The 27,643-nt window shown below is 37.9% G+C and overlaps 1 protein-coding gene across 3 annotated transcripts in view; it reads right to left on the bottom strand.

Moving 5' to 3' along the window:
• The window catches only part of CNKSR2 (connector enhancer of kinase suppressor of Ras 2), a 377,815-nt gene that overhangs the window by 143,013 nt on the left and 207,159 nt on the right, over positions 1–27,643 (bottom strand). For 2 of the 3 annotated variants that reach the window (XM_084643098.1, XM_084643099.1), the window contains 3 exons: positions 16,801–16,947; positions 4,561–4,694; positions 498–709 (listed from right to left, as the gene is read on the bottom strand). In XM_084643098.1, coding sequence (XP_084499224.1) covers positions 498–709; positions 4,561–4,694; positions 16,801–16,947 — 493 coding nt within the window. The remainder of the gene's footprint in view (positions 1–497; positions 710–4,560; positions 4,695–16,800; positions 16,948–27,643) is intronic. The other variant, XM_084643100.1, reaches the window with a different exon arrangement.

Here is a 27,643-nt window from a genome sequence, read left to right as displayed (position 1 = left end):
GTGTTGTGTATACACACACACACCTGTTTGCACACTCCATATTACTAGATGAAGTGTTGTTGTAACCACATTGGTCCCAGCTTCACATCAAGACCTGAAGATGAGCTTGTCTCTTTTGCCAACAGAAGTTGGTCCAATAAAAGATGTTACCTCACCAACCCTTTCTCATTACTAGATAGACATATTCATAGAGTGTAGAGGAATACTGAGTACCTGCATGCTGGAACAATATATTAACCTCAGAAAAATTGTTTGACAATCATCATAAAGAATAAGGTATTGGACTAATCTCCCACTTTTTATGCCTTAAGTCGTTCAGTAGGGTTTTTTGATACACGATATCAAAAGCTTTTAGCCTGAGATCTTTCCGTAATAAAATTCATAGAAAATCAGATGGATATGCACATGTTTTCTGTTTCAAAAAGAAACATAAACCAACAAATTTACTAAAACTAAACAAGGGGATTTGGATTATCCTTATTAGAACAATGCCATACCGTACGTTGGAGTGCTCTCTCTCCTCCCAGAGCCGCCTGTTCTTCCTTTCTCATATTCATAGCAGTATAAGACTGCATCTTCTTCAACCACATTAAAGCGCTTCCGATATTCCTGGTCAAGAAATGAATTTGGAGATTCGGAACCCTTATGAACTGGCTTGCCCACTATATGTCTGCCAATATCATCACATGGAAGATTTCCCTTTTCATCCCTGTAGTAAATGAGAGAGATTTTGAATGAATCGAGATAGGACTTTTTTTTTGTCTTGAACATATTTTTAAGAGTGTGGGCGCATATCAATATTTATATGATCAAGAAATAGGTCATATTGACTAGAGCCATGATCTTTGGGGGCTGCAGTACTATGCAAGCTGTTCCATATATCTCTGGTAATTCACTTCAATTGCAACCTGAATTTACTCCTTCCTAGTCTTAAAAATAGCCTGAATTCTGGATATGTTGCAAAGCCCATCTATCATTCTTGGTCTTTTGAGAAGGGAGGTGGACAATGAGGGCTTAGATGTTCTGCACGGTAAACTACTATTTGGATTTTTTTTAAACTAGCATTTTCTGTTTTCAGATTAGGAGATGATGCTTGCTTTATTCTTTTATAATCAATTTTTAATGTGTCAAGGCTCCTGGCGTCATGAATAGATGACTTTATGTTGTAAATAAACATTGATTAAGTATACAGAATCCGAGAGAAGTGTGCCACTTACTGGGTCACTGACAGCTTCTCCTGCATGCCTCAGATTGTCCTTCAAAGTCACCCTTCAAAAAACTGACCAGACCAGATCCTGTTTAGTTTTTGAGATGTGATGGTATATTAATGTATCGATAGCCACCAAGTACTCCATGAACTCCTTAGCTTGAGTGATGAAAAGATTGTTTCTGGAGTTCATAAACCCACATTCTATCCCTACTTATGACGAAGTCCTGGGTAATCAGAGGATGAGGTAAAATGACACCAGAAGTCCTAAACCCATCTAAGACAGCTAAGCCCCACCCTTATACACAGTATACCCCACCCTTATATACAGTAGTCAAAAGAATAGCAAACTTCACACATTCTTTCTTTGGGAAATGTATGTAGTCTCTTTAGCTCCAAAAACAAAGACCTCTACTATAAAGAAGAATAGTTTCAGTTAGTTGTGGTAGAGTTTATAGCTTCTTTGCAGGCATTGTAAAGAGTCTGGGATCACAAAAGGAATCACCTTAAGCTCAAGTTTTTGGAGCTGAAGTTCCTCATTTCTAACTCTCATGCCTCACATGCGCAGTTCAGCTAGTGACTCTGTTTGCTGCCATAATTTGTTACATACTGACACCCAACTGCTGAATATGAACCTCAGATGTTTATGCCAAAATTTTGCTTCACTGCATTTGGTGTGAGAGAAATATATATAAGTATTGGCTAACTGGGCCTATGAAAATATGTTGGATGGGTAACTCTGTTCAAATAGAATATATAAATTCTAAATGACTGAACCACAAAGAAGATAAGCCCCAGTACTGTTCCAACTAAACATTCTCTAGTTTCACTGGTAACTCTTGTCTCTGCTGTTTGTGGATATAGTCAGACCCCACGGTGGTATGGCTACAGAGATATATACTATACATTGAAGCAGTGAATCCCTATTATTTTTCAGTAGCAAAAGAATTATTGCTTTTGTTGTAGTCAACTAAGAACGCAAACAGTAACAGCAACCCAGGAGAGCGGCACCAAGCTATTTGATGGTACACAAAATAAAAATAAAGAGATGCATAAATACATATAATTATAGACAAAAGTCTGCTAAAATGCCAGAACACATCTTTCAATCAAGTCATATTATGCAATATATTATGTGATGGGTTTGTGAAGTGAAATACAGTTCAATAGGATTAAGCTGACAAAAAGATTACAGAAATGCACAGCTTAATCATGCAATAAGCTTAGTTTTTTAGGTGCATTGAACTGATAAGTAATTGATATAGTATTTCATTAGTGTCGGTTCACACACCAACACTACCATGATTTTTTTTTTTATGTCTAGAATAAATCATATAAAGGATGAATTTTAAACATCACAACTTCTGTGATAGATGGGTTATCAGCTGTTGAAGTAGGATTGCACATTAAAAATGCTGTGCAAAACCAATTTATTTTCTCATTTAATAAAAATAACATAGTAAAAGAAACAGAGCTAGATGTATGATAAGCAGTTTATAGGCCTTACTTCTCTGAGCCCAGAAACATATTTTAGCTTCAGTTTCAAAGATAAAAGATTGATAGTCTATAACTGTAAGGTTTACATCTAAAGAGAAACCTGAAGAACTCTGACTGCTTTTCTTTTAGCCTAAAGTGTTTAGAATTAAATCTTTGAGGCCTGAAGATAATTTTTCTGAGGGCACAATGTTCTTTCTGTAGCACTTGCATAGAGATATGGTGACAAGATGAATTAATGACATGTTTATTCCCTATGGGCATTTCAAACAAATTAGAAGAAAAAATCCTTAATGAGAAACTACCTGTACTGTCTGTCATTTTTTAAAGACACAGATTGGAATAATTGTTTAAGCAGGGGCTAGCTATGCTGCATACTACATAAAGTGGCAGCACATAGCATTTTTTCTAAAAGTGAATGATAGACTAGGTAAGACAATGGAGTGACCAGGAATGAATTACAAGATTCAATTCAGGGCTTCATAGAAGAATTGTGACATCATCAAAACCATGAACAAGACATTCAGTATTCTGACTCAGAAGGTTTTCAGTATCTCTGAAGAATAAAGGGTTTCTCATAAATGCACCATTCTATCCCCCGGCCAGTTTAAGTTGCCATTCACCTCACCCTGGGATAACCCATAAGAAAGCCTTGTCAGCATCAGGCAACACATCTTATCAACTGGCTGGAAGAGTCACTGTTGAGTGACTCTAATCACCCCTAAGGAAATATGCACATTGCTCTCCCAACAAAGCCCAGTAAATGTAACAAAAGACTGCTAGGAAAAAAGGCTTTTTAATCACTATTTGGTCATATAATGTTCTATACACACTAATACCAAAACATTTTAAGAAAAATCTGTTACTCTGAATTATGTTCTATTGCTATTCTCACTGTGTATTTTAAGGTATCTGTATGGCTTACAATGCATATTTTACAAATGTATTTATATGCTTTAATGTCCATATAGGATTATTGGAGAGGAATAACAGGGTATACTGCGGTAGCACACTGAATTGGATGAGTGGTAATAGGACAGTGTGATAAACCGAAGGATGAACCTGCTGCTCCTCTTCTGACTCCTAACTTCAGCTCAGTCAGAAGGAAAAGGTTCTGTGACACAGAGGAGGACAGATGGAGACTTGAAGGGACAGTGATGAAGGTGGCTGTTTCAGCTCAGAGTGGCATATATATTTATGGAACAATTGGGTAGCTACAAAATATAGAATGTAAGTCATACCTCAAATATTGTCCTAGCAATTTGCTCCAATGATGTTATATAAAACGTAACTAAAAAAGGAATTACCCTGGCTGTAGAAAAGTAGCAATCTATTGCAGGAAGAGCCTCTCCCTTTAGCTCAAGCTATAGAAATTCACATTTTTAGCTATGGAGTGTTCCAGTTCAATCCCTGTCATTGGCCAAGGTGGTGGACATCACAGACACAAAGTGTCTTTCTACTTTTGCTTCAAGGTTCAAGACAATCTTTCATTACTAGGGATTAGGATGACACCATCATGGGGTAGATTAGCCCACATCTACCTACTCTGGGGGTCTTGCACCTCTTTCTGAAACAAATGGTGTGGACCACTGCAGGGGGCACAATGCTGGACCAAACAGATCATGGGTCTGATCCAGTGTAGTCACTCTTATATTTCTAACAACTAGTCAAACTCTATGGGTAAATATCGGAGGCCTCGTCCTCCAATCCATATACATGAATACGTACTTTTAACAAGTGTAATCATTTTTCTTTTCTTTAACTATTGTCTTAAACTTGTTTGAATGCTCAGTCTTTTACAAGTGCCATTCTTTGTCCATAAACTGTATGAACCTGCAACATCATCACTGGCTTTTTACCTGGGAACATAAGGCTCTGCTGGAGGAGGGGGTATGTAGAGATCCTGGAGTGCTGAACTGTCTCTTTTAGTGGGTGTGCTGATCGTGCTGGATGGTGTAGCAATGCTGCTTGTAGGGCTTCTAGGAATAAGTGGCTGGTTAAAATAAAAAGAGAAAAAAAACACATGGGTATCTATTATATCTAGCATATTCTTATTTTCACATTAAAATTAAAGACAAACTTTACATACACTGATAAAATAAAACCTAAAAATAAATACTTTTGATATTATATGGTTGTTTTAAACTATCTGAAAAACTATTCATATTAAAGAGAAAGGGATATTCACAAACTATAAAAGGGACATGACCTATGCTTGTGAAACAGACTCCTCCTCCTGTCCTTTCTCCTTCCCTCTTCCTTAGTACAAGCTACTCTATTGCCAGTGCCCATAAAAATAATCATGTAGGGACACCACTGGAAGCTTCACTAATGTAAGTTACCCAGAAGCTAGTGACTTGTTTAAACTCTAGAGTTTACAATAAAGGTTGTATAGGTATGTATTAAAAATTATGTCATTTAAATTAAAAAATACCAGCGCTATTATGTAAGAAATATCTGTGGAAGTTTCAGTTTTTCTACAACTTTGGATTCTGTAGCTCTGACTTCATATTTTATAAGCAGAAATATTGTGATACAGAGCAAATGGGAGTCTATTATTCTTCACTCTTCAGGGCACATTTCCACCAAATAACACTTCACATGTTTTTTAGCATTTATTACCCTACCTAAGCCTTAGTCAGGCAGTGAACACCTCCCTTTCAGACTATGCCTGGATTGTAGCTACCACTCCAGCCGAGCTTGGTGTTCTCTCTCTCTCTCACTAGCTCTGATTAACAGCCCCATCAGTTCTCACATCTCTTTCTCTGAGTGAGAGAGAGAAGTCCAATGAACGAAATAAGAGACACTCCAGTTTGTTCAGCCTCACAATATTTCTGCTGACTAGCGTTAAGTTTGGGCTTTTATGCTAACTACACTCACAAAAGAAAGCAAATGCCATTATTTTGATCCATGCTGAGTAATTCTAATATTAAAAATGCGTTGTTTTTTATTTTGTTTTGATTTTAAAGCGCTCGCTCTCTTTCCATTTGTTAAAAATAAATGCCTTGAAGAATAAATCTTACAGGCTTGAAAGTACACAGTGGTCATGACAGCTATGGATTCCTCACGTACATCAGTGCTTTAGGACACAACTTTTTCATGTTGTACTTAGAACAGAAAAGCTATGAGCTCAGGCTAAAAGGACAGTATGCATAGAAGTCACTTCTGCAAGCTCTGTAAAGAATAAATTGTGACAGGTCAATGGGGCAGTCTGTAAAGAGTAATCAGCTCTCCTTCCCCATATATTAATCATGACACCTCTGCAGTGTACCTAGACTACAGCAAATCCTGAGGGTTTAACAACAGACCGTCTTCCAAATTCTGGCCTTCTGTAAGAGAGCAATGAGCTGCTGTCTTCTTGCTAAACCAATTAGACTTTTCAATCTTTCACAATAGTAATTGGATACATCAAAAATTGTCTGCATATTACTGTAGTATTTCCTTTTTGCATCTTTAAATATTATTAGAATAATGTGTGCCATTTAGGATATCTGAAACATCTTACAAACATGAATGGAAATCCTGTGTCACAGGATATCTTCAAAATGTTATTTGGGGGTGGTATTGTGTTAGACTTCATTCTGGAATTTTTGTTGGTACAGTATTAATCTTGCAATACGTTTTTGGAATATTAACTTGATGACTACTTTTAAATCCTGTCCTGCTAACTCTTAGTGATTTTTACCTTTAGACAATGACAAATTGAAGTGTTGGCTAATTTTATTGCTAGTTAGTTATTCTAAAACCGCTAGAATAAATATGAGTCCCTCACAGTTTGAATATGTAAAAAAAAGAAAAAAACAAAACAAACTACAGCCTCCATTTGAGGGAGGTTGGGCAGGGAGAGAAAGACATACAGAGGAAGGAACAGATAAAAGACCATATGAGTATTAAAAACAAGCATGAGCCTGAAATCCGTTTCAGGAATTCTAAAAACCCCTCCTGAACCAAGGCAACAGAAATCTCATCACTGAAGATTTCAACCATGAAAACTAACTCTGAATCCCTGAACCATCTACTAAAGCAAAGTATTTTATTTCCTTTCTAATGGATGCTCAATATGGGAAGTGCCTTTTCAGGCTTACTGAGTGTGATGGGGAGTAAACTTTCCCTCCAGGCCACTGCCAGTTGGCACCCCAGTGGCCTTGATTCACTAGCCTGCAGGTGCAGGGAGGAACTGGCTAACAGTTTCCCTGTGTGTTGGCCTAGCTGACACTCCAGGCCTCATATATGTTTGTGAGACAGACCCAGCTTCTGATAAAGCTATTTGGTTGCAACCTGGCAGTCCTGCAGCTTCATAGCAGGTGGTACAAAATTTGGTTAAGGCAATCCAGGTTTATTGGTTGGTTTGCTGTTCAGAATAGTTCTGATAATGGACTCTGGATATTTGATGGGTTCATGAGTCTTTAAGAATGAGAGATTTCAGTCTCTTCACTGTTCAGGTGAGCCAGTGGAAACTCTGATCTTGTCTTGGAAAATGTTATATTCAGTCCATCAGAGACGAGTGTGTGTGTATGTGCGCACATCCTGCTGACTGGGGTTGGGGGTCTGAAGATAACTTGAGGGAAACCCTTGGTTTCCATGTTGGGCAGCTGAACTTGGGCTATGGTATCAGAGTTGCTTTTTGAGTGAATTCTCCAGGCATCTGAGCAACTCTAGTGTCTTGCTGGACAGTAGCTTGTCTAGCTCTCCCAAGATGACATGGGTTTTTTTAAGAAGGTCAAGAACTATAAGTAGAGTGTACAACATCAAGCACAAAGCTTGGGAGTAGTGTTCCACAATAGATCTGGAAGTGTCCTACCCTTGCCACCTTTGGGTCAGGTTGTAAAATTCACCTCGTCAGCTTATTCCATAAAAGCAGAGTAGAAGAAAAACCTGGCAGTGTGCATAGAAGTAGAAGCCCACTTTTAAACAAAAGGAATGGAAAAGTGAAACAAATTGTCCCTGCCAGATGTTTGTCACTGTTTTCAACAGATATGACAACAACAAACCCTTCAAAAATGTGTTCAAATTGGGCCACCTGGCAGCAGTTCAGCAAGCTGGTACTTCTTTGTAGTGGCTGCCATCTTGTGCTACAGAAGCTCAACTTTCTTTAAAAAAAAAATTATAGACTTAAGGTCCTTATGGCTATGAAGATAACCTTTCAAATGAGAAGTAAAAGCAGCTGATAATGGGATGAAAAGCAGAGCCTGAAAACAGATTGGAACAAGAGCTGTTAGGTATGAGCTGCTTTCACATTCTAGCTCAGTGGGATGTTAAACTTGAGGCCTAATTCTGACAATTCTCAGAATGTTCAGTGTTTAAACATCAGAATTCTGGATAGAGATCCAAGCATGCAACAAAGGAAGAGGACTAAATGAATGGCATAACATATTAGCGGTACAAATGAGTGGAGCTTTGATTGTAGGCCGAGTCTTGCAGAGTACAACTACTTTCATCCACTCTCTCTCTCCCCGCTACGTTCAACCACAGAGGATCTCAAAGCATTTTACAAACATTAATAAATAAAGCTTCACAACATCCTTGAAATGAAGGTAAGGAAAAACTGCAATGACGTACATTGTTTCCCGTACAATGGGACTTGCAGAATCTAGAAGAAAGCAAAATCTTTTTCACAGCTTCCTTCTATGTTATCAGAAGTGATCCTGTCACTAAGATCCTTATGATAAAGGATACATTAAGACAAGCTGAGGCAGCTTACTCAAAACATTTCATGCACACACATACACATGCTAGTGCCAGACAAAACCAATGATGAAATACAGTATACTCCCTCCAAATATTTCCACTTTGGTTGTGTCTGGGACTGCCATTTTCACCTAATTGTTTCTCTATCATTGCCTGGAACTTGCAATGTTGCAATCAGTGCCATTCTGTAGACTAGGAGGGAGTGCTCACCTAGTAACACTATTAAAATCCTTCCATCTCCAGAGACCAAACACGTTACCAATTGTATTCCTTGGACTAATAGTGAAGTTCAAAGTTAGGATGGTTAGAGAAATGGTGATACTGTGTGTGTGTCCACACACAAACACATGTAAACACAGAGAATCATAGTAGTCAAGTAGTAATAAACAAACTCTAGAAGAAAGGTATATAACTTTTAAAAATACAAGTTAAACCAACACAAAGTTTTAGGTAGTAATATTTTTTTACAGTGTCTTCAACAGTAAACAATTGTGTTTTGGTCATAAGAAATAATTTATTGAATAAAACATTCCTAAGAAACTACATTGTTTACACATTTCAGTCTATTTCAGCATGCAACTAAGAAATGAAGAGGTAATGAAACATTGTATAAAAAACTCTTTGTAGGAAATCTGGTCAGAATCCATTTAAACAACACTAGAGAGAGTGCCAAGCTCCTATGTAGTTAAAAGACAACTAGGCAACTGAATATCCTACAGATTACAGGGATTTATTTAAATTTAATGATTAAAACTCTAATTTCATGAATTTAATCACAAATAACTGACAAAAACAGAACAAATGTTATCACTAGAGGAATGCAGAGGCAATATAAGCAAATTAACAAAGCGGGGTGGGGGGGAAGGGGAGAATGATAAATAATCAAAGTAGAATTTCCTCTCCAACCTCAGATAAGGAAAAACTTAAAGATCATAAGAATGGCCACACTAGGTCAGACCAATGGTCCATTTAGCCCAGCATCCTGTTTTCCGACAGTGGTCAATACCAGGTGCTTCAGAAGGAATGAACAGAACAGGCAATCATTGAGTTATCCATCCCCTGTCATCCATTCCCAGCTTCTGGTAATCAGAGCCTTGGGACACCCAGAGCATGGGGTTGTATCCCTGACCATTTGGCTAATGACTATTGATATGAGTATTGATGGACCTATCCTCCATGAACTTATCTAGTTCTTTTTTGAACTCCATTAAACTTTTCGCCTTCACAACATCCCCTGGCAAAGAATTCCACATGTTGACTATGTGTTGTGTGAAGAAATACTTCCTTTTGTTTGTTTTAAACCTGCTGGCTGGGTGATCCCTGGTTCATTAGTTATGTGAAGGAGTAAATAATACTTCCTTATTCAATTTCTCCACACCAGTCATGATTTTATACAACTCTATCATATCCCCCCTTAGTTGTCTCTTTTCCAAGCTGAAAAGTCCCAGTCTTTTTAATCTCTCCTCATTCAGAAGCTGTTCCATACCCCTAATCATTTTTGTTGCCCTTCTCTGCACCTTTTCCAATTAGAAGATATCTTTTTTGAGGTGGGGTGACCAGAACTTTACTCAGTATTCAAGGTGTGGGCACACCATAGATTTATATAGTGGCATGATGATATTTTCTGTCTTATTATCTATCCCCTTCCTAATGGTTCCTAACATTGTTAGCTTTTTTGACTGCCATTGAACTTTGAGAAGATGTTTTCAGAGAACTATCCACAATGACTTCAAGATGTCTTTTCTTTCAGCAAAGAAGCTGGAGAGTTGAGTACAGCAAAAGTGAATATGTAACCACAAATGAAGTTCTAAAGCCTCAGAACCTTGCATGAATAGCTACTAAAAATCCTTTACCAACAGCCTTAGCGGTGCACAGAGTAGTACAATACATTATTTAAAAATGAACAAAATCAGTCATCCAAATATTCTAGATCAAAATGGTGATGATTAATAATGGATTAACCCAGAACCATAAATCATAGAAACGTAGGACTGGAAGGGACCTTGAGAAGCCATCAAATCTAGTCCCTTGTGCTGAGGCAAGACCAAGTAAACCTAGACTATTCCCGACAGGTGTTTGTCCAGCCTCTTCTTTGAAACCTCCAGTGATGGGGATTTCACAACCTCCCCTGGAAGCCTATTCCAATGTCCAACTACCTTTACAGTTAGAAATTTTTCCTAATATCTAACCATATCTCTTTGCTGCAGATTAAGCCTATTACTTCTTGTCCTGCCTTCAGGGAACACTGAGAACAATTGATTCCAATCCTCTTTATAACAGCCCTTAACATATCTGAAGACTGTTTTCAGGTTCCCCTCAGTCTTCTTTTCTCAAGACTAAACAGGTCCAATTTTTTAAAACCTTTCCTTACAGATCAGGTTTCTAAACCTTTTATCACTTTTGTTGCTCTCTTTTCGGCTCTCTCCCAATTTGTCCACATCTTTCCTAAAGTGTGGCACCCAGAACCGGACATATTACTCCAGATGAGGTCTTACCAGTGCTGAGTAGAATAGGACAGTTACCTTCCATGTCGTGCGTACGACACTCCGATTAATACACCCCACAATGATATAAGCCTTTTTCACAATTGCATCACATTGTTGACTCATTCAATTTATGACCCCCGGGGAACCACAGATCCTTTTCAGCAATACTATCAGCTAGCTAGTTATTTCCCATTTTGTAGTTGTGCATTTGACTGTATTTTGCACTTGTCTTTAATCATCTTATTGATTTCAGACCAATTTTCCAATTTGTCAAGGTCATTTTGGATTCTAATCATGTTATCCAAAGTGCTTACAACCCCTCCCACCTTGGTGTCATCTGCAAATTTTATAAGCAAACTTTCCATTCCATTATCCAAGTCATTTATGAAAATGTTGAATAATACCAGACCAAGGACTGACTCCCTATAGGACTCCACTAGATATCAGAGAGGTCAGGAAAATTCTGGTCAACTCTTGACAAACATTCTAAAGTCTGGATGCTGACTACCCATTTGGACCTGATCCAAAGCTCACTGAAATCAATGAGAGTCTTTCCACTGACACCAATGGCGTGCACAGGGCCCTCGTAGCTTAGCTGAACCCTCCAGAAACATCACTCCCTGCTTCTCTAGTCCCGCTATGAGCTTGTGAAAGAGTCCAGTCTGGATCAGGAGTCTTCAGCAGGTTAGTTCAAAGTCCTTTTGGCCAACAGCACAAGCACATACCAGGGCCTAGAGGTAGGCTTTGCAGCTTATCCCAAAACAGCATGTGGCAGTTACAGCCCCAGAAATAATAGAAATGGAGAGGTCAGGAAGAAGAATGTAGACTGAAACAGAAGGTATGAGGTACAGCAAACACGCTAAATCTCAGAAGGATTGTTCTAAGGACAGACAAAGTTTGAATACTTTATCAGAGAACTATGCAACTATCTCAAATTGTGGCAGAAATGAAAAACATAGCTTGAAGATAAAACTCCATACCTGACACATATCATTAAGTCTAATGATTGTTAAAAATATGATCATTATGATCTGGAATGTCATTTTAGACTCCACACAATGAACAACAGTAGCAATGGAAAGGGAGTGGGAAAAACAAATCTAGTAAGATTCATGGTTGCATTCATGACATGTTAGCATTTATTATATGATCACATAATTTAATATTTCTAACTGCAAAACACATCTTAAAAAGTCCCAATATTGCAGCTGCCTAATTCTAGTTTTATAAAAAATATACATTGAAAATCCCCGTATTCACAAATTATGACATGATAAAAATGTATAAAACATAGAACTTTGATAAGCCACAAAAAGGTGGAAAATATTAATTTATGGAGGTTTAAACAGAGAGCCTTCAGATTGCTGTCAAAAAATTCATCTGTTAAACAGGTACAGAACAAAATAGATGTTTTTTCCACTTCTGATGGACATTATACTTCAACCTATGCACATGCATGTACACAGGCTGGGACCTCATTATATGATGTTGTGCAATATATAAAGCCATATTCTAGTCAGCGTTATTCTGTATGCCGAGTCATATTTTTGCACTCTGGTTTCTAGCATGCCTCAGAGATTTGGCTTTTTTATTTTATTTTACTTTTTTACCTCTCAGAGATATTTTCAGCTTATAATAATTGTGAAAAAAAAAATGAGTCAGTTTCTGCTAAAAGAAGGAAACCAAATGAAGGAGTCAACAGAAAGTTTCATTTTTTAAATGTCACTTGTGCATTGCAAGACACTTACAACAGGAACAAGTTGTGGAAAATAAACATATTTCATTCACAAAAATACGCTTGTGGGACTCGTAGTTTTTCAGATTTGCCAGCTGGCACTACCAACAAGCCCTTTTCACATCTACAGACCATGAACTTTTGGTTGATGTATTACAAGTTTAGAGCACTACAGGAGGAGAAAAGTTTTTCAGTGGACAACTGGTGGTTAAGAATATTACCAGGACATATTAAAAAAAGCATAAAACTCTCACAACCCCTGTCATCTCCTGCTCCGAAATGATTCATATACAGAGTCATTAGTAGCACTTACACAGTGCTGACGTTGGAGTACTTTACTAGTAGTCACCCATCTTATTGGCATACTTAATATTTCTCCATTAAATCTTTTATTTTTTATCTTGCTGCAAATGACGAATTTTCATGTTCGTACATACAATTATCAACTAAGCAGGCAGAGGGCAGTTTACTGACTAATGTGTCAATATTATTCACTCTCTGTTAGAACTGTGATTTAAAAGGTTTCAGTTACAACAACCCAATGTAAACGAGCCCCTTAATTTAATTTGCTGAACCATTTATGCCTCCAAGTTTGATGTGACAACTATTAGAGATGTTTGTGATGGAGGTGCTTGCAAAAACTAAATCTCTGTTTCACAACCAGTGCTTCTTACATTTTGCCAAGTCTCACTTTCCCCTCTAACTCTCAATATGATTTGATTAATCTCAGAAATCACATTTTGCCTTTTTCTTCTGCTCACTCCTCTTGCAGAAGTGAAATAAAAAGCTAATTTACAGGCGCTAAGTCAATAACTAATTAGTACTTCCTGTCCCTACCTGTTGCTACTAATATATCTTATATTTTTTGCTTTCACAAGATCTTGTTTTGGGGTATGGATTTTATTATTGCTTATGCGTGCTGAAATTGTTGAACAGTTTTAGCTTTGAGATGATTGCACACTTATAACATTATCAATTATTTCATGGCATCTTGATATAGCAAATATGTTATGGTTCAAAAAAAGAGACTATGGAAATGCTCCTTTTATCTATTTATGTTAACATCCATTTTTCACCCTCTCCCCATAGTAAGTTTTTCCCACTGCCATTAAACAAAATATCAGCTGTCTGTAAAACTGGCACATACAGATCTTAGGAAACACAAAATAGCAATTTCTAATTGCAAAGTGTAAATTTTGGAGTAAACTGTGTCCTCGACAGTGATATTAGGATTTGTAGAGAAATGAAAATATAATCAAAATAGTATGGATAATTGATGCAGATGTCTGATGCTAATCAGTTAATACTTTTGAACAGCTGTGAGAGTATGGCACATTTTTTGCTTTTATATTAATCAAAATTTGCCATAGCTATTATACACTTATTTAGTATTGAAGCTTTAAAATTGATTTCATCTGGGGCCAACTGGTATTCTGTTTCACTCTAATTTGTTTAAGTTAACAAGACAGATCTTAGCATTATGCAGATTCTGAAATTTGTCTTACTTATTGTTGAAACTTTTCCTACAGAAAATAATTATCCCTCACTTTAGAAAGCCATGAAGTACTGCAGATATACACATATATATACGAACATGCGAAAATAAGATTCCTGGCTTTTTTTTTAATGTCATGTCTAATAAGACTATAACATATCACCATGTCACATCAGGTCTGTATTTATAATATTTTAATAGGATTTCAGTTTCTATTAATCAAAATATCCTCAAAAACTACCTGTATTATTATTGTACAATACTTTTATTGTAAGAAAAAATCTTTAAAATTTCACTTTAAAAACTGTATCTGTTCTGTGTCATTCTAAGTATGCTAAATTGTAAACTAGACCCAAATCAAACAAATTAAGAGAGAAGTGAATTTTCATTTCTGCAATATAGTGCAATGTGCATGTGCAAACCTTTTTCATCTAGCGATTAAATTAAGACTTTGAGGAGTGGGTGAATTATAGGACTCATGCATGCATGTTGGTGCATGCACATTCATTAGAGTCATCATTTCAGAAAAAAATCATGGAGTGGGGGGCAAAGCTGTGTCACCTTCCACACTTCCACCTTCTCACTCAGGCCACAGCTGCTCGTGCGGGGTTAGGGGGCTGGTCCTACTCTCAAGGAGGGCGTGGTGGTGGCCTGGTCCTATCCCAGAGAGATGGGAAGGGTGGCAGGCCACAAGAGGTGTTTCACACATGGCTGGCCTGGTGCAGGGACCGGGCCTCTTCCGCCTCTTCTCAGACCTGGCCCAGGTCACTGGCCCATCCAGCTAGTGGGGAGAGGCGGTGCTGACAATGGCCTGACCCCAGTGGCTGCCGCAGGCCTGGGGGAGACACCGCAGCACTGAGTGGTGAGGAACTATGAAAACTGTAATTGCCTCCTCATCCCATAGCAAATGATGTCCCTGATGCACACATCACAGCAGCACAAGCATCTTAACAAGGGAAGGCCGGTGGCTCATGTACACTGCCCTGACATCAGAATCTTCAGGGAAGTTTAATGGAGTCTCACTCCCACGTAAGAGGGCTCATTGAGCCCTTTAAAGACTCATGCTCTCTTGCTGTATGAAACCTAAAGGGTGGAAGCTAGTTGCTATCTGATTCCCCACCCAACCTGTCCCTTTGGAGTAGCCTGTCTCCTCTCTCGATTTAACTGCATATTCATGTGTCTCCACTACTGGTATCCCGTATAAAATCCTGCTGTGGGATCTTTAGTGGAAATAGTCTAGTGGCAGACACTTAAGTAGAGTCAGAACAAATATTTAATGAAATGAACAGACAATGTCACCAAAAAATACTACAGGGGAAACAAGGTACAGTCTCATTTTAAGCAATGATGTGTACTTTTCATTCATGGTTATACTGTCAGCATTGATAAAATCACAACTTTCAAGTAAGTACATTCATATGCCCATTATCATGCATACATATTTTCAGTTATATTCTCAGATGCTGATAAGCTATTTATTGGTTGAAACTTAATGCCACATTTCCAGTGAGTACTTCATGTTTTAAATGCTAAGACAACTTAATCTTTTTAACAACTACTCAAGTTGAAAGACAATGGTATATTTAACCATGGGGGTGGGGTTGAGGAAAGGAAGCAATGAATGGTATTAGTTGCTTTTATAAACCTGTTAGCATTTTAAATGGCAAAGAAAGCCGCTATCAGCAGTAGCATTTGCATATTTAATTTTCCTTCACACTATGACTTTTTATTCCAATGAACAGTATTAATTTTTAAATTAGACTATGTTTAAAATAGGATAATAATCTCTCTTAAGAATTAAATTTTTATGCAAGGAAAATAAAGTTCTTCCTTCTTCCTAGATTATGTCCCAACTGAAGTGAAGAGGAAATTTGTTATTTTTCAGCTTTCATCAATTGGTAAAATGGTTTAATCAGTCTGGAGATAGATTATTCTGGACTTCCTAAAATTTAATTATTAGGAAATAAAGCTATCACAGTGATGTTTTATACTAAAGTAAAATGCCAAATTTTTGACTAAACTATTTCCATTTTTGGCATACTGTAGTTTTATTAAAAAACAAGAGAAATAAAGGGTCAACTTAGACCTTCTGTAGACCTGCACATATTTTAAGTATTAAGGAACTGATCCTTACAAATAATTTAGACATACCTTTGCTCACATGAGCAGACTTCAATGGGACTACTCAGTGGAGTAAAGTCATGCACTTGTCTAAGGTCCTGATCAACAAAATATTTAGGCACATGCTTAAAGTCGTGCACTTGATTAAGTACTTGGCTAAATTGAAAACAAATCGTGTTTTTTCTCTATTTATAAAATATGCTGCAATGTAACCTTAAAAAGAATCTAAACTATAATTTAGCAGCTTCCTAACTATGCACAGAAAAATGAATGGGAGCCTTCAAACAATTCATGTACATTAGAAGAATTACCCTGTAGTTATCTGGGATCATTTTTAAATACTTCCAAACCAGAAAAGATCTTATGGATTGTCTTTTCATTTTAAAAGGTCTAATTAATGGATTAATTTCAACTGAGCCTATGAATACAAGCTGTGGAGATATCATTTCACAAACAAGTTTTCAAAGCATACAAGATTAAATCCATATGCTGCTGAGATGAAGCACAATAAAGCATCACTGAGATAATCTATAGTTAAAATGATGGTGTATGACTTATGATTAAGCTTCATTACCTGCAGAGCAAGGGGCTTCCATCTCATATTTTTCAGTAAAGCTGGTGCTGAGGTAAGCATGCTCTGAGGTCGCTTTTTCAAAGTTAAGATAACACCACTCGGATCCTCTCGTAGTGCATTCACCAAATTTTTCAACTGCCACCCCACCTGGTAACCAGCAAAATCATTACAATAAAATTGAGGTACAGTATTCAAGAGGTAATGTTCCCTTCTTAATAATAACATAATAGGTTTGTGTATATATATATATATTTTAGAAGATTAACTCTGTAAAACTGTCAAAATTTAAATTACAGTGTTAGAAAACATGCCACCTAAAAATAATACTTATTATGGTACACTAAAATGGATATGTACCATTTCAGCTATTAGAATGAATAAACTACTGCTACTCCATCCTAAACACACAATTTAATCTCATTGTGATTTTTAAACTAATTATAACTGAACACTGATGTATTTCCTTAGAGGTTAAAGAGTTAAAAGGACCTAGCCTCTATCTTGTATAGTCTAACCCATAGTAACATAATATAACTACACATCTTGTGCTTCATAATTACTGTAAACTCTACTAAATATATGTTGCCATACCTTTACTCTTTAAAAATGCTATTATACTATTAATATTACTGTAAACACCATTAAAATATTACTACTTCAGGCAGATGCAAGCATAACAGGGTTCAGTTAAGGCTTCTACTCTTTACAATGCTATAAAATAAATGTAAAAGGCTAGTTAATTTAAACACCACAGCTTTTGAAATTTTATTCTAAATAATTTCATCAATTTAAATTACCATAAATTAATTAATGAAATCTAGCTACTATACTTGTCCATCAGTCCAAAAACAAATTTTCCCATTTATATTACTGTACTTTGCAAATATTGTGAAATATGGCACTTGATGAGTCTGAAAAGACTAATTGTCCTTTTCTTCTAAATCCTTAGTAGAATTTTTTGGAATAATTTGTTTTATGTAGCTTTTGAAAAAAGGAATGTTGTTATGGTACACAAGTTGAGTAAGCTTTTCAAAAGTGACTAATGATAGATTTTAGATCACTAGTATAGGGCACCTTAAAGGCATCTGATTTTCAGAGAGCAAGCCCTCAGTGTATTCTAAATAAATAAATAAATAAATAAAAAATCATGCCCTGTTAAGGTGTCTCAGATTGACCTCCCAAAAGTTGAGGTACCCAAAATCACAAGTCACTTGAAAATCTTAGCCTATGTGTTTAGAAAGCTATTTGTTTTAACATATTTTACATCCCTCAAGTCTGTCTCTCCTTTTAAACATTAATAACTATGTTTTCTCCTAACTTTAAAGGATCATGATTAAAACATTCTTAATTTTGTTATTTTTACAAGAAAATTTTCTAACTGGTATATGAAATTTCCAAATCCATGAAGTAAATACACATAGTACAATGCTACCTATAGCATGCTGCTACTTATGGAAGGATAAGATGGAAAAATATAAAGAAGTGGAGCATTGATGTTGTCCTTCATTAGTCTAGTACAGCAGTGAAACACATCTGTATGTTGTTTCCCTTTCACTTCAAGGAATTTACTCTTGGGTGCATAAGAACAAACTCAGACTTACTGCAAAACTGGTAACCAAATTTATGCTGCCAAGAAATTAAGTGCAATGCAAGATGCTCAAAATATACATATTATTTAGCTTGTTCATCCATTATGTCAGATCGCACATTGATTTTTGCAATCACCAATTATTTTCAGAGTTGCTGATCTCTGATGAATATGCAATATGCCAATCTAAGTCAGCAACGGTGCCTATGTCAATAGTCTTGAGGCACAGGAAGGCTGCCATCATCATTCTTCATGTGCTACAGTGAACCTAGTCATCCTTTCTCATATAGCAAAATGCATTGCATGAAATGTTAAATTCTCATCTTCTCTCCACCAAAGATGTGTTTGTACAGTACATCAATGTAAACAAGGAAGCAGAACACTAACAAAATTGCTCCTATGGAATCCCTTCTGGACTCCACCCTGGACTTCCAAGCGTGGAAGTAAATATATAAGTTCCAGCCACGCTTAGAAGTCCAGGGTGGAGTCCAGAAGGCATTCCATAGGAGCAATTTTATATATATACCTTCACTTCATATATGTCCTTTCCCAGTGTTTTTCACTCCAAAACCACTACTCATTTTGCTATAGTACTTTGAATAAAACTACACATATTCATTTATCAAGTTTTGTAGAATACATTCTCCATCTTGCCATAGTCTCCATTTTACTTTAATAATATATGTAGCAACAAGAAGGTTACAGAATAAAATTTAAAACTTTTTGTTCTCAGTACTACTATCTTAAGAAAAACCACTTTGTGTGTCCATAATGGTGCTTTCTGATTCACACGGATGTAATCAACATTTTTTGTGTTTTTAAGGACCAAGGAAAGTTACCACCTTGAATATACCTGTAATTTCATTCTCCTTTATGCTGTCAGAAACACTGAATTAAAATTCTCACTTGTTAAACACCCTCTCTCTCCATGTAACCCACTGTTCATTTTAATTCTATAACCTTGTACACCAACTGAAAAGATTTCTGTGAAGGAATCCTGGTGAAGAATAAAGCAAAACTAAGAGTCTTGAAGAGGATGACGTGGTGCAAGTTACAGAGTTATGGCAGTAATGCAAGATTCTTGTCATATAAATTGGAATGAGGTCGCATGAGAGAATCATGTCTTGTGCTTTAAAGCCATCCCCTTTCTAAATATAACAGGCAGAAAGATATATAAACTGATTTTTTGGTTATGCTCGTAGGTTTTTAAAAACTACTTAATGTATATTTTCAAACTATGTGGAGATTAACACTGTCCTGCCTTTCCTGGAGTACTTTCAAATAAACAGAAGATTCTCTAACCTTTGTGTAAGAGTTGCAGGGATTAAAGAAGAACACTGAAAATTATTAGGATTTGTACATTCCAATTTAGATTCTCTAGGGCAAAACCAATCTTACTTGACTAAGATCTTTCCAGTGAAAAATTAGCTATAATCTTCAAATGAAGTCCACCTTCTGCTTTCATTGATGCCCTCGTAAGAATCTCATTTCTGGACCAGTCAGCCCTCAGACTGTTTCATCTCTCTTGAATAGGAAATAATAACTTTCTTGAGAGGAACAAGACAGCTATCAGATCGGCAAGGACAGATTAAGGGAAACTGCTACTCAGCACTGATGATCGCCGGGAAGCATAAACAAACCAATGATCATTATAAGATCCCAGCAAAACAGAATAAAACAGAAGTATAAATATAAACTGAATGATAGAGTTAATTTTATTTTAGCTGAGGAGGAGGGCGGTTAAAAGTAGGAAGAGAAGGGGGAGCATGCCTGAAACTGAAAAATGTCAGAGCAAGCTATCCTAAAGGCACTGGATTAAAGCCCTCTTCCAAATAAACTAAATTTATCTTCCAGGAGATCTCTTCAAGATCTCCCTGCTACCATCACCCCCAGCCATTCCCAATTTCCCCCTTTAAGACTTCAGACTTTCAGAACCCCTAGGAGTCCAGGGCACCCTCACGTTAGTGTAGGCCAACAGTGGGATTCTGGTTGGAAACAAGATAGGAGGGTAACTTGGCTACTTGTAGTCAAGCCTTTCTTTGTGTGACACAGTACACACATTTTGTCATCAAAACTGCTTTGTTCTTTTGAGCCTGCTGTTGAGAGAGGTTGGATTGTGTCTTGCAAGGCCTGCCCAAATTCCAAGTAGCTACCCTGCTACTTCATGCAAAGCTAGCTGATTTGCTGCCAAAATTGCTGTTTACTGCTATTCTTATTTATTCACACGGGGAGCTGTGTGAGCAAGACAAGTCACCTCACATTAGACAGGAGAACTAGCTGTCAGTCAAACCACTGAGTACACGTGAATTAACATTGAATGGATCAATTTTGGTGACATTATTGGGACCCTGGTATCTTCGCCCACAGTAGATAATCACATCAGGGAGAGGCAAAGTCTAGCCCATATGACATAATGCCTTTGTACTTTCGGTTTCCCCATCTATGATGTACCATCTCCTTGGTAAAGCAATTTGAATTCCTTAGATAAAATATGTTTCTAATTGCCTCAAGAAAAGAATTAGAAAAGTAAATGAAAAGGAGTCACAAGTGTTAACAGTTATCTCCAAAATTCTGTATAAAGAAGCTCCTTCCAAATTGCCCTAACACACACAAACTCATGTACCAAAAAGAGGCACTTCAGTGCTAATTATTCTGTGGGCTGCATGAGGAGGAACATATATGTATTTCTAACAAGTTGATTCACTTACCACCTAAATTAAATTCAGGGACATTGATTTCTACATTTTCACCACTATACAACACTAAACTGATTCTGTTTCAGTGTGTCTTGTTTTGTTGATCTTGAGGTAAACAACAAACCCAGTCTGGACACCCAACGTTGCTATATGCAAGGTTATGCAAGAATTTCCAGTTTTTATTTTATTATGAGACAAATAATTTAAAAGAATATAAAATACACAATATTTTACAAAATAAGCACAGTGTGGCAGAGCTATGTTTGAGCTTTCAAACTCAGCATTGAATTTCCTGATTTCTAAATATTGAATTAATACTAGCTTTTTGTATGGAATTTCAAAATGCATTAATAAAAGTCAGCTAGTCAACATGTAGGATTTGACCAAAGAGCAGAAATAATTTACAAAGCAACAATGTTTTTAGACCACTGTATTTGGTGCATTTTATTATCTTAAATTCTGTGGATTATCCCATGTTCTTTAAAAAGGACGAATAAGCAAAACCAACAAAAAGACATCAAAGTTTTAGTACTCAGTTAAGCATTCAAGGAAAGGAAAATTTCATTTACAGCAAACTCCTTTATTTGAATCCTGTTGAAGGGTTCAGAGCCGGTTTTGTTTGGATAGGATTGCTTGGGTTTGTTTTAACACATTGTATTTTAACTCATGATATGACTTAAGAGGCCTACCTGTCCACTTTTAAAAGTTAAGGTTAATATAAGTAACTTAAAAATAATTTACAACATCAATTTTTTTCAACGTGATCTAATCATGACAGGTCTTTTTAGTAGAAGGCAGACCCCATCGTTTAATTTTGCTAAGTACAATGCATGTTACCTCTGACTCAGGACGCATTACTCACGTTATAGTTGATTATCTAGAGGTAGAGCCTGTAATGACAGAGACACATAGATCTTTAAGGATGACAAGAACTACAGCTCCAACAAACTCTCCTCTTTGGTATGTGAACCCTGCTTGTAGCAGGTACATTTGGGTTATAGCGTCACCACAGTCTAAATTAATACTTTTATTCTGAATTCCTATTTTCAGTTGCTGTTAAAATTTGATACAATAATTTTTTTAGCTTGGTCTTAGCCCAGAAACTTTTTTTCACCTCAGAAAGTTAGTAAAATCTTAAGTTGTCTGGATATGAAAAATACTCTGTACCCTGATCATTTAAAAATAGCTTTGTTAAAATCTTCACATTTAGCATGCATGCAAGAAGAGACTGCATCTTCCTTACAGCTTAGCACACTGTGGATACTACAGAAAATAAATAATAGTGCAAACTCCTCCTACAAAATCTTCTTTGAGATTTCCCCTCTTTATGCCACTTTAGAAAAATTGATATTAGCAGCCCTCTTTTCTTTATCTCCTTTCCTAAAGTAAAATGGGAGAGAGTCTAACTACTCCCTTACCCTCTGTCACCCCCTTTGTCAAATCAAATCATCTGTGGGGCAAAGGACTGTCAGCCTTCGAATCCCTTTTCCGCCCCATCCTTCTGGCATTTTGAAAGAGTTGTGGACTGGGACTGACTTTCTGCTCCTTTAGAGAGCCAGATGGTAAACCAGCTCCCCATCCTCAAAAAGCTATGTCAGCACCTTCTGAAGCACCTGTTCTCATGCATAATACTACAGGGCAGCCGGGCCATCTCCTCAAAAACATTTACTGGCTCAGCAGAAACGTGAGGACCCAAGTGGAGCATTTTTAGGATGCCACGGGATATAGGCAGATGACAGCACTGAATTATCTAAAGTTCCAGAAATTCAGCAAGCATATCTCAAACAACAGAGGCATATGAACTGTTGCATTTTTTTAAAAAATTGGTAGTCTAATTCACATTGCAACATTTATTGGTTGGAGTTAGGGAAGGGATACAGTTCTCTGATAAAATGGATTGGTAAAGGATTTAAAGGAGGTATTCTTTAAAGGAGCAAAAATGGGAGGCTTTGTGACTCCTAAAATTGACGCGATAGGGAGCCAACCCCTTTCCTCCTACATAGCCTTCCCTCTTAACCTCATTCGAGGGGGTGGGGATGGTGAGGCCCCAGCAGCAAGTTGGCTGGGGACCAGGCTAGGTAAGGGGGAGGGCTTTACAGAAGCCCCACAGGTATATATCAAAAATGATCATGGAATTACCTGCAATATACACTTTTATCTGCTGGGTACTCCCAGACATTTAAGAAAAAAGTTGTAGCCTAATTAAACTACATCCAGAGTCTCCTGTCCTCCTTCTAACATAGCCAGAAAAAAGTGTGTCTAAGGAAGAGGGTTGGCAGTAAGCAATGCCTCCATGAAGGGAGGACTATATTTCTTGCATCTATGTTAACTCGTTCCCAATCTACAGAAAAACTGGTGATGTCATTAGATTTTTGCAGGAAAGAGATACATTCCTTCTAAATATAAACTGTAAGGCAGTGCTGGACAACCTGCGGCCCGCAGGCCGCATGCGGCCCATCAGAGTAATCTGCTGGCAGGCCATGAGACAGTTTGTTTACATTGACTGGCTGCAGGCATGGCCGCCTGTAGCTCCCATTGGCAGGGAACGGCAAACCACAGCCACTGGGAGTTGCGAACAGCCATGCCTGCAGACGGTCAATGTAAACAAACTTTCTTGTGGCCTGCGAGCGGATTACCCTGATGGGCCGCATGTGGCTCGCGGGCTGAAGGTTGCCCACCACTGCTGTAAGGCCTTCTATACTGTTTTCCTGCTTAGCAAACATGCTGATTCTACCAAAAGATTTAATTAAAAGTTATTGTTGAAGGAAATCAAAGCTCTCATGTTACTACCTTGCTTTAATTTTTCTTGTGACAGATCAAAAGACTTCCTTCAATATTTGTGAGAAAAACTGTGTGTGTGGTGGACGGGAGGGCTCCATTCACACAAATAGTTTTCAGTTATTTACACAATCCAAAAACTCTTTAACAAATTATTTGAATGGTCAGATTGCTCTCCTGACAATGAATACAAAATTAATAATAATTATGCATGAAACACTACATTGCATCTACGAAATTATTACCCAAATAATTAGTAACCTGCTGCTCAGTTAAAATGGTCTGATGTACAGTCATCCAGGTTGTGAAACAAAATATTAAACAAAAGGAAGCATTTTTATTCTGCCAATGGTTGGGCTGGTAACATGACCTTAAACTATCTGCCATGAGGGTTGGTAAATACGCAGACTGACTCCCCCAAAAGAGGTCAGAGGGGAAGGGTATCAGCTGGTAGTCATGTGAAAATCCAGAAAGAATGAAGCAAACAATAGGTTCACCTTTCCTCCCTCCATCCCTTCTGAAGACACTGGAAAAGAATAGAATGCTTCAGCACTATCTCCTCCAGAATACTTTATAGGGTTGGGAAGGGATGGATGCCTAAATTTAAAGAAGCATCAACAGATTCCAAAATTCTGATTTTTTTCAGGTTAGCTTGTCACCAGTAATGAATAATAAATACTCCACACTTCTATAATATTTTTCATCCAAACATCTATGCTTATACTCCCTGTGATTCTGAATGAGGAATACATCACTTGAAGAAGTTTGACTTTGAAATGAAGTTAAATATGATTTTAAAAGTCTGTACTACACATGCACAGTGTTAATTTTATTATTAAATCTAATCATAACCAAAAGAGTGAAGGCCTCAAATAACACCACCACTCCAACAAAGCTTGCATATAAACTATACTGAAGTAGATCACATCTTTTCATAGAATCATAGAATATCAGGGTTGGAAGGGACCTCAGGAGGTCATCTAGTCCAACCCGCTGCTTAAAGCAGGACCAATCCCCAACTAAATCATCCCAGCCAGGGCTTTGTCAAGCCTGACCATAAAAATATCTAAGGAAGGAGATTCCACCACCTCCCTAGGTAACGCATTCCAGTGTTTCACCACCCTCCTAGTGAAAAAGTTTTTCCTAATATCCAACCTAAACCTCCCCCACTGCAACTTGAGACCATTACTCCTTGTTCTGTCATCAGCTACCACTGAGAACAGTCTAGATCCATCCTCTTTGGAACCCCCTTTCAGGTAGTTGAAAGCAGCTATCAAATCCCCCCTCATTCTTCTCTTCTGCAGACTAAACAATCCCAGTTCCCTCAGCCTCTCCTCATAAGTCATGTGTTCCAGTCCCCTAATCATTTTTGTTGCCCTCCGCTGGACTCTTTCCAATTTTTCCACATCCTTCTTGTAATGTGGGGCCCAAAACTAGACACAGTACTCCAGATGAGGCCTCACCATTGTCGAATAAAGGAGAACGATCACGTCCCTCGATCTGCTGGCAATGCCCCTACTTATACGTCCCAAAATGCCAATGGCCTTCTTGGCAACAAGGGCACACTGTTGACTCATATTCAGCTTTTCGTCCACTGTAACCCCTAGGTCCTTTTTTGCAGAACTGCTGCCGAGCCATTTGGTCCCTAGTCTGTAGCGGTGCATGGGATTCTTCCGTCCTAAGTGCAGGACTCTGCACTTGTCCTTGTTGAACCTCATCAGATTTCTTTTGGCCCAATCCTCTAATTTGTCTAGGGCCCTCTGTATCCTATCCCTACCCTCCAGCATATCTACCTCTCCTCCCAGTTTAGTGTCATCTGCAAACTTGCTGAGGGTGCAATCCACACCATCCTCCAGATCATTTATGAAGGTATTGAATAAAACCAGCCCGAGGACTGACCCTGGGGGCACTCCACTTGATACCGGCTGCCAACTAGACATGGAGCCATTGATCACTACCCATTGAGCCCAAATTAACAACATTTGTTTGTTAACCTCCTAGTGCTTTATAAACATTTGTTAATTAAATATCATTATGCTTTTGTGAAGTAAGCATTGTTATACTCATTTTACAGATGTGTAAACCAAAGTACAGAGAAATTAAGTGACTTTCCCAAGAATACAAAAAGTCATGAGCAGAGCTGATAATAGAATCCAGGTGCGTACTGACTCAGAGTACCCCGCTCTTGTCATAAATATAAAGGGAAGGGTAAACACCTTTAAAATCCCTCCTGGCCAGAGGAAAAACCCCTTCACCTGTAAAGGGTTAAGAAGCTAGGATAACCTTGCTGGCACCTGACCAAAATGACCAATGAGGAGACAAAATACTTTCAAAGCTGGAGGGGGGGAGAAACAAAGGTTCTCTCTGTCTGTGTGATGCTTTTGCCAGGAACAGAAAAGGAATGGAGTCTTAGAACTTAGTAAGTAATCTAGCTAGATATGCGTTAGATTCTGTTTTGTTTAAATGGCTGATAAAATAAGCTGTGCTGAATGGAATGTACATTCCTGTAACTTAAGGTTTTGCCTAGAGGGATTCTCTATGTTTTGAATCTGATTACCCGTAAGGTATTTACCATCCTGATTTTACAGAGGTGATTCTTTTACTTTGTCTTCAATTAAAATTCTTCTTTTAAGAACCTGATTGCTTTTTCATTGTTCTTAAGATCCAAGGGTTTGGGTCTGTGTTCACCTATGCAAATTGGTGAGGACTTTTATCAAGCCTTCCCCAGGAAAAGGGGTGTAGGGTTTGGGAGGATTTTCGGGGGGAAAGACATTTCCAAGCGGGCTTTTTCCCTGTTATATATTTGTTAGACGCTTGGTGGTGGCAGCAATAAAGTCTAAGGACGAAAGGTAAAATAGTTTGTACCTTGGGGAAGTTTTAACCTAAGCCGGTAAAAATAAGCTTAGGGGGTTTTCATGCAGGTTCCCACATCTGTACCCTAGAGTTCAGAGTGGGGAAGGAACCTTGACAGCTCTACACACTAAAACAACATTCCCTCATCATTCCATTCACTCACTCACCTGGCAAAGGTGACTAGAATAAGGAAAACAGCCTTAAAAGAAAGTAAATGCTGAAGGAGCCTGCCCAAAAGGGACCTGCAAGGCAAAGTCTAGGTGCTGCTGAGGACTGACTGGATGAACCATCACTTTGTAGAGATAATGGGGAAAAACTTCTCAATTTAGGGATGTGGAGCAATGTCCCTGTTCTCAATAAGGCCTTGAATAGCAGCTGTAACAGAGGCATGCAAATGGAGAGCACTGATGCTGATACCTTTGCTGAAGCCTGACATTAGAAAATCCAAAACATGCCAGAATGAGCATAATAGGGCAGAGATGTTCCCTGACTCAACCAGGCTGAAAAGATCCAATAAATCCTAAGATTACATGAGGTAGACATTTTCTGCTGCTAACCAAGCAGTCTGCCACTATGCTAAAGAAATCATCCCTTAGGAAGCAACTCCATTCAGTAGCCACATAATCATTTGTGTATGGGGCAGGTGGGAGCAGTGCACTGGCCCCTGAGAGAAGATTCAAGTTCTCTGCAAGCACCTGAGAGGAAGAGAGAAGTTTCATAACTCAAATCAATAAGGGGACCCTAGTTATAAAAGGGATGGGGATTAGATTTCTGTCACTCATCAGGTGTGAGAACCAGGGGTGCCAGGGCCACCACAGAACTACCAGAATCCAAAATGAGCCAAACCCAAGGGACTAAGGCCCAGATCCACAAAGGGGTTTAGGCTCTAACTTTCACTGATTTCAATGGCAGTGAGGAGCCTAAACAC

The sequence above is a fragment of the Lepidochelys olivacea genome (genome assembly GCF_965140295.1).
Source record: "Lepidochelys olivacea isolate rLepOli2 genome assembly, chromosome: 1".
In the NCBI taxonomy this organism is placed as follows: domain Eukaryota; kingdom Metazoa; phylum Chordata; order Testudines; family Cheloniidae; genus Lepidochelys; species Lepidochelys olivacea.
This window is presented reverse-complemented; position numbering and strand designations above follow the sequence as displayed.